Here is a 12,621-nt window from a genome sequence, read left to right on the forward strand (position 1 = left end):
CATTTGTCCCCTTAACATTGTTTGGTTTTTTGTTTGTTTTAATAATAAAAAGACAGGAAAAAACAAACCCAGACATCTACTGTTGTTGCGAGTGATCTCTTGGACTACACCAACAAGGACGTGGCAGTTTCACTTTCCACCCACCTAGAAAAACAGCCTTTTCTTTTTCTTTTTTAAGGTGACTTTCTAGTGTCCAAATTTAACAGCAAGTACTTCCCTTAATCCTCCCTCCCCACAAGAAACCCAAAGGGGCATAAGGTTTGTCCCCCTGGCCTTAAGGGCCTCGCATCCTCAAACCATGTCATAGAGTACAAAAGGATACTATTCGCTGGAGGACTAAACATTTGAAAGGGGGTGGCCGTTTCTGCCTCAAATTCAATTTCCCATTATAACATGATCTTGCCCTAAGAGAATTTCTCTGGGCTCCAGTTTTTACCTCCTTGCCCTGATACTATGAGCAAAGCTTCTCAAAAACTCCCTTAATAATAAAAAGTTAGTGGGTTACAGAAAAGTTCATGCAATCACTTTACCCACTGCCACACAAAATCCACTTGATGGCACCACGAAAAAGCAGGCGCCTAGAGAAGACATCATTATGAGCAAGCAAATGTATTTCCTACCAGCCCCTCCACTGCAGCCTCGGGGTCGGAGGTATTTGTGGGGCAGAAGGGTGTGTCACAGACAGGGCAACTAGAGGGCCAGAACGAGAGCCTGCAGACCAAGAGAAGGGCTGCATGGTGGTCACAGTGGGAGAGGGAGAGAGATCAATTCTCAGCACAGAATTTTAAACAGAGAACTGCCCAGGTGAGGAAATGGAAGTGAAGCATTTTCTAGTAACATAACCCAGGGTCTTTCCTCACCAGGAAGCACTGCAACATGTATTTGCTGAGTAAGCTCTTGGCTGACTCAATGTTGAGCGGGAAGATGAATTAAAACTCAAGCTAAATATTGAAAGAGCATTCCCATATCCCACCCATATCCTTGAACCCAGCCACCTGAGCTGTTTGTCAAGAACTTGGAGGGTGTTGGGTAGAGATGCAAAGACCATCCCAACCGAAGTGTCTTGGCTAGAGGCCTCTCTAGGGACAAGCAGGGAAAGCACCCCAGGAGGAATCCTGTTTCAAGAAATCGGGAAGTAAGTGCTCCCTCTCATGCACACGTTACATACACATTCACGCTCTTCCCAAGTTGCAGCAGCCCCACTGAGCTGCCTCCCACCCCCCACCCTCCCCTTTCTATTCACTCTCTACCTGTGTATCAAAAAGACCAGTGGGGCTCGAGCCCTCCATACTGTATAAAATAGTTGCTATTCTCAGCACCTGGGCCTGGTAGCCCACACCACAGGATTCACTATATACATATCCTGCTGCCATGAAAAGAATCCTGCTTCACTTCTGTGTGAGCTGAAACCCTGAGAAACGTTCCTTCTCTCGCACTATAAGAGGACAGATACTCTAACAGAGATGATTTCAGAGACTTCACGCCTATCTCAACCTTGGAAGACAGGGAGAGAACAGACTGACAATCACAATCTTCAGGCTGAGGCCTGCAAGCCCATTCTCCCCCAAGACTTGATGAGAATTCATTAGTGGGTACATAGAGGCGTAACTTATTCTGCTCTGCAAACAAGCACAGTCCCCTGCCTCCTTAGCCTGGGAATCCTATACAATAGAACCATCCAATTGGTAGTCTCCAGGCCTCAGCCAAACAGCACAAAGGCACAGGAAAATGGAGACAATATCACTTTGGCCTCCCAGCCCACCAGACCAGATATCCCAAGAGGGAAAGGTCGGTAAAGAAAATACAAACGGTTAGTTGGTGCAAGTGATTGATAAGAGCCAATCGTTTATTTTCACTGCCCCAGTCACAAGCTCTCCCTCTGTCCCACTCCTGCCTGCTATGGAGAGTGCCTTCACTTGCCCACCCTCTCCACACCACCTCATCACTCTCCCTTACGTGGCTGCCAGTCCCACTGCCTTACAATGTCAGAAGGGTGACATTTTCAGAACTTTTCCTGTCCAACTGCAGGGTATAGGACAGGCAGCCCTAAGTGCTGCTTTCTGAGCAAATGTTTTTTGATTACAAATATCTAACTAGGTTTGAAATGTTTTATAGAATAAGACAATATTCTTTTCAACAAACTTTAAAAAAAATGTACAGTTTTGTTGTTTCCACCTCCCCCCACCCCCACCCCTGCTTGCGCACCCTCCCTCCCACCACCCCTCCCCGGCAGCTCAGCCCCACCCCAACAGCCCCTGTTTTCCTTGGTTGTGTTTTGGGGGATGCCTGGCACCCCCAGAGATTCAGCTTCATGGCTGACAGGCGACAAGGGCAGGGGCTTCACCGATACCCTTGGTAACCGTAGTAGTTCCGGTAGTATCGGTCTCTGTCCTGGGGGTGGTGGTAGTAGTAATTCTGCCACTAGAAGAGAGGGGAAACCTCGTCACTTGAAGCCACCGCTGGCTGAGGACAGAGGTATGACACTCAGTCCTCTGGTCCTGCCTCCCTTCACCCTCTCTGTCCCTAGAAGATACTTACATCCCGATTGTACTGTCTGTAATAGTCTCTGTATCTGTTGTACTCATAATCTCGGCTGTAGAATCGATCATAGTCTCCCCTGTATCGATCGTAGAAATTACGATAACCCTGAGAAAGAGAAAGAGTGAAGATTTATGGGTTTCCAGCATCACGATCCACTGCTATCCCCCATCTGAAATTAAGCACATCTTAACTTGATTTTATAACAGACTTAATCTTCCCAGGATAAATTCTTCCGGAGAACATATGAAATGGGGAAAAGCTAAGCCCTGAGAAGACAGCCCAAACCACTCTGCTCCCCCAAGCCAATAGGAATGACTAGCACGGCCCAGAGGAGGAGCAGAAGGAGAGCTGCACTCACCCCTCTGTTTCCAGACTGCCCCCAGTACTGGTAGGCCCGGTTGTCGTAGCCTCGGCGCTGCCCGCCCACTGGAAAAGAAATGGGAGAGCGCGCTCAGACAGCTGGCGTGGGGTCCTGGCTCCACATCTGAGTGGAAATCAAAAAGTCGGAGCCAAAGGCAATTCTGGGAGAATAGGAGGCCTGCTTCTGTCAGGCTCACACAATGTTAATTAAAGCACCAGACAGGATCTTTTAGAAAGTCTAAGGGGGGGAGGGCAGAGGAATAGCGACACAAGAAAACCAAGCCACCTTGCTTTTGAAGTCCCCCAATTCCTGTAAAATATTTAAGATGGCAAAAAATACTTGGCAGAGTTAGAAACATGAGTAAATACTGCCATTCATAGAATCACTAACTTTCAGCCCTGGAAGGGATCACAGATGTCATATAACCCAGACCCATCATTTTATACAAATGATACAGAGTCTAGATAATAAATGCCTCCAGGTCAGGAACTGTTCGTATTCCCAGTGCCTAGTATATAGCAGGCACTCAAAAACTTGTTGACTTACACACACACATACACACACACACACACACACACACACCTTTTTAAAAGGGCAGTGAATGCAGTGGAGGGTTAACTAACAAACTAGACATTCAGGAAGGATATGAATTCTACTAGTAGCCTAAATTACTTTGCAAACACGCCCCCCCCCCCCAATTACTGAACAATGCATTCACTTTCTGATCTATATGGTTGGGCTGATCCGATAGATCGCAATAAGAAAACTTAAGATGAGGATCTAATCTCACTGCACAAATCCCTTCGATATGCTGCAATGGTGAAGTGAGAAACCCACTGTACAAATGAAAACTAGACAAATGAGAAGGCTCAAGCATTGCTCTTCACAGAAACAAATATTTTTGTTGAAAAATAATAACTACCTTTTATTGAAGGATTATGGAAAACGCACAAGAAGCTGGGGGTAAAGCACACAAGAAGAAATAAGCTCCATAAAGAAGTTATTTCCTTATTCCTTGTTAGTGACTTGACTTGGTTTCCTTGTGACTCCTGCTCAGCACAAAGCACAGACTGCAGCCAGGGGCTGGCAGGCCCCCAGGACTCACCATAGCCTTGGCCTTGGCCTCGGCTTCGGTTCTGCCGGTTGCGCTTGTTTCGATTGTTTCGGCGGTTTGTCCGTTTCTCAGAGGGGGGCAGCAGCTTCCTTGCCTCCTCTTTGTATTTAGTGACAAGAGGCTGAGCTTCTTCTTTCTCCAGTTCCCCATATGTCACCTCATCCATATAGTCGCATTTTTCAGGCAAAGAGAAGTTGGCTATAAGAGTAAGAGAGAAGCTTGTGGGCCTGAAAAGTGCATAGATGGGTAAGATCTCATTATAAAGACTCTATTAAAGGAGAATAAGATTTCTTAAGCCTCTTCTCCTAATGCACAAAAAAGTACTGGTACTTTCTCTACTATAAGTTTTCCCTAAATTTTAACAGCCCCAGGTAAAGGGCTATCTGTAAACTGTAGATTCACAAGTTCTCAAGTGATCCATAATAAATTAAGAGTGAACTGGGTTAAGGTTTCTTATTAGGACAGAAGCAGATAGCCAGAGGCTAAAAGTAACTGAGAAAGTTTTGGTGTTGGTTAGATAAGATGCAAAGAAATACAAGTTAAATTACAAAAAAAAAAAAGGAAATACACGTTCAGAGGCTGAGTCCCAGTGGAATTTAGTTCAAGTTAGTTCTTAGATGAATCCAGTTAACCCTCTTGAACTAAACTTCTTCAAGTGCCTGAATATCAGTTACGGTCTGCACAGTTCATTCTGCGTGAACTTGGACAATCTGGCCCTTAGACGTGTAACCGGCTCCCATCCCCGGGTGTTATCAGAATTCAAAGAGCCAGTAGTTGATAGTGCAGGTAGGATGCCAGGAGCTGAAGGCAGCAAGGGGGAGTGGGGGGAGGGGGGAATCACATTCTGAAGGGATCAGCAGGAAGCGGGATCAATCAAGACAGGTAAGACAGGTAATTCCACCTTACAGAGACCTTGCTATTAGACTTGGTATTACATTAAAAATATCAGGCTCCTATCAAAACTAAAACAAATAACAAAACAAGCCTAATGTGTTATCAGAAATCAAGATGTAATGATAAGATCATTCAATCCAACCACTATAATTTAATTTAAATCATAATATTGCCCCCTCAAATATAAATTCAATAAAGCAGAGCTTCATTTCATTCATGACTGCCCTACATCTAGACTAGTACTGGACACATAGTAGATAGTTTTAAGTATTGATTTAATGAATAACTGACTCAATGAAGCCTCTGCCTTGAGTTTTAATTATCCTGTGGTCTATCACTATTGTATCTCATCCAGAATGAGCCAGGAGTTAGTGCTTCTCCATTCACTCTGCTTATTCATTTGTCTACAAGTGCTCACACCCATTAATTTACTCTTCAGATTTACAGTTTAGGTGTGGAGAATCACTGCAGGGGCTGAAAGGCCCGTTAGATGTGCACTGACCAAGGATAGGATCCCTTACTTGTACAGTTTTAGCCTACCTTTCATCTCCAGCATTATAGACTCAGGCACATCATCTCCTTCCACTTCCTTCCTCAACTCCAGCCTCTTCTTCCAATCTTCCTCATTAGGGACAACCACCACCACTTTCCGAGAGAATGTCTTGAACAGCAATAGTTTCCGCCGCTGGCCGGAGTTGTACACATTACACTATGGACAGGAGGAATAATAAGAGTTATTTTAGAAATAAAAATAATCAAATTCAACCAAAACACTTATTGAGCATCTTTTATAAATGAGGCACCAGATCAGGTGTCTTAATATAAACAATTTCCTTTGACTCTTCCAACTCTACATAACAGATACTGTATTTTGCATATCAGGAGATTGAGACTCCTAGAGGCCAAGACTTGTCCAAGGTAACAAATCTAGTGAGTGGTGGAACCAGGAATCCAAAGGAGCTCTAATGCTCTTTCCATTGCCTCTAGTGTGTGTTTTATAGTCTGGGATCATATATACTCTGGTAAAAACACTAATAAAAGGTAATTTTGAGTTCAAAATCATTACAACTATAAAACACAACCATTTGGTCATAATGAAGTAAACTGATTCTGTTCTTAATTCAGGTCTCTTTCTACAAATGCACTCCACTTTGACTCTAAGCAACTATATCAGATTAAATGGATGCCAAAATGTTCATGTTTGGATCTTTTGTAAAAAATTAGGTTTCTTTTGAGTGTCTGAAAAATACCTGATCAAGAATGAAGTTCCTCTTTGTCCGGGAAGCAATCTGGACCAGTTTACTAAGGCACTGGGAGGCTTGCTGAACTAAAAGGTCTCGGCTTTTGGGGTCCATTTCTGGCTCCTCAAGCCCCTTCATCTGATGAGTTTGTAAGGAAATGAAGAGAAACACAAAAGTTATACAACAAGTTAAAGCCCAGGACTCATTGGTAAATGTCACCTCTTTAATGTCACCAAAGCTACCACATCAGCTCATTCCTATTCCTCAGTGCCATGAATGTTGTCCATTTTCTGCAGGAGTCATTTCCAGTTTTAATCTGAATATATTCCAGATTTTATCAACTTTTAGAAATATGACAACACAGCAAAGAAAACAAAACAAACAAAAAAAACACACCTCCCTTTAACACATACTGAGAACTCATTTCTCTATTTGTGGGACCTTTGCTCTCAGACATTCGAAAGACTAACTAACTCCACTGGGAAAAGGTTATAGGAGTTTCCTGATACCTCCAGATCAAATACTCAGATGACTAATCTCCCTCAGCAACTCACCCTCATTTGATTGAGGACAGTCTCTGCTCCCAGGACATTGTATCTTTTCTCAGGGTTTTCTTTTGAGTATTTCAGTGCCCACTGAGTCTTTCCAGATCCAGGCAGACCCACCATCAGAATCACCTGCAATTAAACAGAAGCAGGAATGCTGTTAAGACATAAGCAAGGGTCATGTTTAAAAGCCCAATTTAATAATATCCTCTCCAGCCCCAGTTCAGTAGAACTTTGAGAAGAAAAGCTACACACCCACTATTCCACAGCATGAGCACTAAGCCTTTTTTACACACTGTGTGGCATACCTCGCACTCCTCTATGGTCTTAGGTGGGACTACAGTGCGCACACGATCCTCAACAGGCACAGCATGGATGAACACAAACTCTTCTGGTGGTGGGAAGAAAGCCTCCTCCTTCTGACCAAAATTTAATTCTACAACACAATTTTTGCAGAGGACATGGGGTAGGAGGGCCCGGTCTGCCAGAGATTCCTTGTTGATCCGGAATGCCACACCTAGGTCTTCTCCATTCTTGGAAAAAGAAAGTTCTACTTCTTCAGTCTCAAAATTCTACAGTGACAAAAGACAGGAGCACATATGGGCTTATAGGGTTTGAGGCTAAATGAACGTTACAATTTAATCTTAAAAAAATCAAACTCATAGGCTGCTATACAACACAACTAAAGCAAGCAATGCATCAAATACAGAAAATATAGCAACTGATGGAAAGCGAACTGAATTCCCAATGCCCTCTACCCTCTCTTTGCTATGAATCCACAACTTTCAGGAGCACTTACAGCAAAGCAGCCAATGACATCATTCTCCCCAAAAGTCTGGCCAAATTCCTCAAATTGCCCATTCTCTGCCTTGAGTCCTCGTCCATCAAAACCATAAGAGAATTCATCCTCACCTAGAATAGTGAACAAATTAGTTATCTATACCCAAACTTCCACTGGAGTAAGCAATATGATAGTCAACACTAAGGATGAAGTTAAAGTAACTTTACCAAGCTGTGGATGGGAAAAATCAACAGACCATCCAACTCGAAGGACAGAAACCTCTGTGCAGCCTTCTTTCATTGGGAGATTTTGGGTTACCTGGCCAAATCAGAAAACAAAAACAAAAACAAAACCAACCTCTAAGACACTCTGACCAACTCAGAAGCAAAGGTTAATAAGACAAGATATTTATTTACCCTCACCTGAGAATATGCTTGTTTTTTAAGACTTTATTTTTATTGGTTTTGAGAGAGAGAGAGGAAGGAAGAGGGAGAGAAACATCTATGGGCAACTTTCTGCATCCCCATACCAGGGTTTGAGCCCGCAACCCGGGCACCTGCCCTGACTGGGAATCAAACTGCAACCTTTTGCTGCACAAGATGCCCAATCAACTGAGCCACACTGACTATGGCCCAAGCATGTTTTTATTTTATTTTATTTATTTATTTATTTATTTATTTTAATCCTCACCCGAGGATATTTTGCCATTTTTTTGTACAGATATAGTGGGAGGGAGAGAGAGACAGAAACATCGACGTGAAGGGACACATCGAGTGGCTGCCACCCGCACGACCAACCAGGGCCGGGGACAACTGCAACCGAAGTACATGCCCTTAGCGGGAACCGAACCCGGGTCTCTCTGGACCGCAGGTCAACGCTCTAACCGCTGAGCCAAACCGGCCAGGGCAAGCATGTTTTTATTGATTTTAGAGGCACATCCATCAGTTGCCTCCCATATGTGCACCGACTGGGTAAAGAACCCGCAACCCAAGTACGTGCCCTGACCAGGATTGAATACACAATCCTTATGGTATGGGACGATGCTCCAACCAACTGAGCCACCTGGCCAAGGCAAGACAAAATTTTTTATACAAACTGAAAATGACAACTATCACAACTCAACATTAGAATAATAACTATCAATGAATTTAAACCAAAGCCCTGGGAGGGGTCAATTTCTTTATTATTGGAGCTAAGGTTATTGTTCAAGTGTGCTGCTTTTTCTGCACTAATAAAATACTGGTGGAAAGGAGTCTAGTACACAGTAATTTAATGAATGAATGGTCTTTAATGAGCTGAACATACTACCTTGGCCTCAAAGCAGACTCTTCCCTTTGTCACTCCATAAGTACTCCTTGCCCCAGACCACAGGGTGGGGAACTTCTCCGAGAAAAGTGGCTGACCTCCATAGCGGTCTTTGCTTACTTGAAAATGGAGATCCGAGGTATCTGTTAAGAAAGAAGCAATCTGTTTATGCCAATGCCCAACACTCGAAAGCCACCAACACAACTATACTCAGTTGTCAAGAATGAATTCAAAATCTCTCATGTGCTAAATCTCTTAAAAGTTGCAGGCCATGGAGTTTTAATCTCCAAAATCACTTCTGATTGGTTAAAACCCCAACCTGTCTGCCTTATACATACACGTGTCCAGGTTCACAAGAGTCTGATCTTCCTCCTCATCTTTTGTCTCTTCTTCGGGGGGTGGTGGAGACTTTGAGCTATACATATAAGACAAAAGCAAATACAATGTAACCAAAGCCTTCCTTCTTCTTGCAGACATCATGTCTTTTTTAAACTATCAGTGAATATAAAATTCCAGCAGACTGCTTCTTTCAGTAAATGAGAAAAGGGCAACAGCTTTGAGTAGATTCAATCTAAAACTTATGCCTATAAAAACCTATTCCACTTTTAATCCACCCCTTTCCAGACTCTCCAATCATCACCAGGTATACCAAAATCAGAGCAGACACTCCCTTCAAAGAAAGGGACTGTTTCCCTCACCGGCTGTGGTAAGCCTCCTCTCGGAATTCATAGTAAGCTCGGCCATGTTCATCCTTCTCATCCCGCTGTCTCTTTACCCCCCGCCGCTCACCATCTGAGCCTGCTGGTTTTGACTTTTCACTATCTTGGTCATCTCCTACAAAAAGGAGGGAAAGAAAATCAGCAGTTTTCATACTGGAGTGTAGAATAAGCTCAGAACCAACAGAAACTAAAGGGGGGTCTGAGTATCTGTCTCATCAGAATAGCCAAGTTAATCCCTCTACATCCACAGAACCTTTTATTTCCAAATATCATCTTACTGTCATTGGCTGAAATTTTATTAATTTTTTAAAAAGGACACTATGGGCTACTTACAGTCAAGCAGTAGATAAAAATTGGACAATTTTTGCATTCTAAATTTATCTGCTTAAATCAGATCAAACTTGCAACTTTCCCCACCAATATGACATTAAAAAAACCCTTTATTGGTTAATTTAGATTCTTGATAGTCAGATTTGGAGTTAAGCTAGATACAAAACATACTTTCCAACACTTTCCCACAGCTTCATGATACAGAAGCCTCAATTTTTAAAAAAAAGTTTGCCTTTCCAGTTTAAAACGCCATCCATGGATTTAGTTATATAGCAAGTGGATGCAGGTGCATGATACAGAGCTGTATTTTTATCATGGGTTTTTACTTAAAGTTGCAAGAGCAAAACCATTAACTCATAAGAGATCTATAAATAACACTGCATCTGTACTGCACATAATTTGGGGGTAGAAAGGTGCTGTCATATATTTAGCAACATTTTTTACTAGAGGGAAAAAAAGAACCCGGTTTTTCCTCAGGCCTTTGTAGTTTTCAATACAAAGAAAGTTTTTAAATAATAATTTAAGGCAGTCCTTTATTCCTCAACCTTCATTATTTTATTTTTTTCCATCACCATTTTTCCACTCTATGCTCTCCCCCCTCCCCCCACCTCCCTCCTCAACCTTTTTTATGTGCTATTCGGGCTACACATTAAGTCAAAGGTTATGTAATGGGATTTTTGTTCCGGGACACAGGACAAACAATCTTCAATTTGCACGTGACTATGGTAGGGTTCCAATTATACCACGATATTAGGTAGCAGCCTAAACAATGTATTATAAAAAGAACTAAAGCAACCCACTTCATAGTAAGACTTGGAAGCAGCTCTAGTTTTCCTCCTTACTCTGACATATAGTTAATGGATCAGCTCTAACCATCCAATTATTTCAAAGGAAGACACGTCACTAACTCCCTGGGGCAACTTTACACATTCTTTTCCACAAGGTTACTCCATGGACCCACCAACACCTCAATCATTTCAATTCAGTTAGGGACCTGAAATATTAAAGGCTAGCTAAGTGTAGAGCAAATACATAAATATGCCCACCCATCAACTCAGTGGGAAGATAACATTTTAATCATAATACAAGGCAAGGTAAAACCCCTAGCCTGTTAACTGACTTATTCTAAACGCACTAGATAAGACTTTCTTTTCACTAGTTAACTATTAAACTCGACACCGTCACACCACAGGCTGTCCCCTATTGCTAACGCAGGAGCAAGGTTAGATTGCCAGATTCAGTGTGGCTCAAGCTATACCACTGCGCTTTTGATGGAGCGACCTTTGACAAATTTAGTTTAGTTCTTTAATATTTTTATGGCGCAAAAAATCAAGTCAGCTCAAAAGCCAAAGCCTCCAACAGTCGGTCTGGCTGTCCGTGGGTTTACCAATTCCTCAGTGCATTCCCGGTTTAGAAAAGGACAACCAACACCGTGGGAGGCTGCTCCACAGGTATCTCATAAGCAGTTCCCTTGCAACACTGCTCACTTCTATCCACTACTACCAATGAACCAAGTTAGGCAGGAACCTCCTTCCTGCAGAGAGTGGGGCCACCCAGAGGCCGCCAAACCTCCTAGGAAAAGTGCGTAGATAATAAAAGCCACCTTCCCTGGGGAATCCTATCAAATGGCAATGGGAATCTTGCACTTTCAGGCAAGTGAGAACAAGGGATCAGACCTTGTGGTGCAGGACTGGGTGCTTGAGACAAGGGCGAACCCGGCAGGTTGGAGCCGGGCTCCGCTGCAAGCACCTCACCCTGTTCCTCTGCGGCCTTGTCACCCGGCGCCTCGGATCCCGGCGTCTCGTCTCCGCTCCGCTCCTCCGGCTCGTCTTCTTCCCCCTTGCCGGTGCCCTGCTCTTCGCCACCATTTACTCCACCTGATTCAGCCATGGCCTCCTCAGCCGGCTTCTCAGAAACATCGGGCTCGGCCGCGGCCTCCACGGCTGCCGCCTCCGGGGGTTCCGGCGGCGGCTGCGCGGCCTGGTCCGAGGCCTGGGCAGGGGGTGGCTCTTCGTCCTCGTCCTCAAGCAGCGCCTCCTCGTCCTCCTCCTCCTCTTCGTCCTCCTCGTCGTCCCCGCCCGGGCCGCCGCCCGACGCGGCCACAGGCCGAGGCTCCGCCTTGCAGGCCCCGCCAGGCACGGCCCCGCCACCACCGGCCTCGTCCTCGAGCATCTCGGCGTCCAGCGCCTCCTGCAGCCGCTGCGCTAGATCCACCTTGAGACCGCGCGAGTCCAGGCCCCGACGCTGCAGCTCCGACCGCAGCTCGGTCACTTTCAGCCGCTTCACCTCCATTGCCGCCGCCGCCTCCTCCGCCTCCCGCTGCCTCCTCCCCTGCGAACCGACGACCGAGCCCGACCGCGCAGGCGCCGCCGCCGCCGCCGCCCGCCTCCGCTTCACGCGCCAGCACTGAGCCCGCGCGAGCGAGCGCACGCACGGACGCACGAAGGCGGCTAAGGCCGCGCGCAGCCTCTGCTACGGTTCTGCTTTCTGCTCCCCTCCCCTTTTCGGCCCAAGAAGCCCAAAACAACGCAGCAGGGAAGTATTTCCCTTCCTGCTCCTTCGGTTCCCCTGCCGCAGGCGGGCGCGCGCGGAGGACGTCGGACTTCCCTCACTTTACCTCCCTCCCCCTCTCACCTACTGGCCAATCGCCGCCGACGGTTTCACTGCGCAGCCGCACCGGAGCCGGAGACGGGAAAGCCTGGCTGCGGCTCAAGTGCCTCGTAGCATGGAGGCGTGTGCGCGTCCTTCTTTCCGTACTTCCAGCCGGGAATTGCGCAGCCTCCCGGAGTT

General features: G+C 45.3%; 1 protein-coding gene across 4 annotated transcripts; it reads right to left on the bottom strand.

The window, feature by feature from the left end:
- Positions 1-1,811: 1,811 nt before the first annotated feature.
- On the bottom strand, positions 1,812-12,438 carry HNRNPUL2 (heterogeneous nuclear ribonucleoprotein U like 2). 4 transcript variants are annotated; one of them, XM_036257708.1, is made up of 14 exons: positions 11,586-12,438; positions 9,481-9,616; positions 9,121-9,197; positions 8,786-8,925; positions 7,705-7,795; positions 7,496-7,608; positions 7,005-7,268; positions 6,706-6,828; positions 6,161-6,289; positions 5,451-5,619; positions 4,008-4,214; positions 2,900-2,967; positions 2,539-2,646; positions 1,812-2,421 (listed from the first exon to the last, which is right to left on the bottom strand). In XM_036257708.1, the coding sequence occupies exons 1-14, from the start codon at positions 12,121-12,123 to the stop codon at positions 2,341-2,343; spliced, it is 2,244 nt and encodes a 747-aa protein (XP_036113601.1). In that variant the 5' UTR covers positions 12,124-12,438; the 3' UTR covers positions 1,812-2,340. The 4 variants fall into 4 exon arrangements, 3 of the variants coding, with proteins under 3 accessions (XP_036113601.1, XP_036113602.1, XP_036113600.1); XM_036257709.1 differs by having other exon boundaries at positions 1,815-2,421; positions 7,705-7,708; positions 11,508-12,143; XM_036257707.1 differs by having other exon boundaries at positions 1,815-2,421; positions 11,508-12,141.
- Between the last annotated feature and the right edge of the window lie 183 nt (positions 12,439-12,621).

This window comes from Molossus molossus, unplaced genomic scaffold (genome assembly GCF_014108415.1).
Source record: "Molossus molossus isolate mMolMol1 unplaced genomic scaffold, mMolMol1.p scaffold_m16_p_13, whole genome shotgun sequence".
NCBI lineage: Eukaryota > Metazoa > Chordata > Mammalia > Chiroptera > Molossidae > Molossus > Molossus molossus.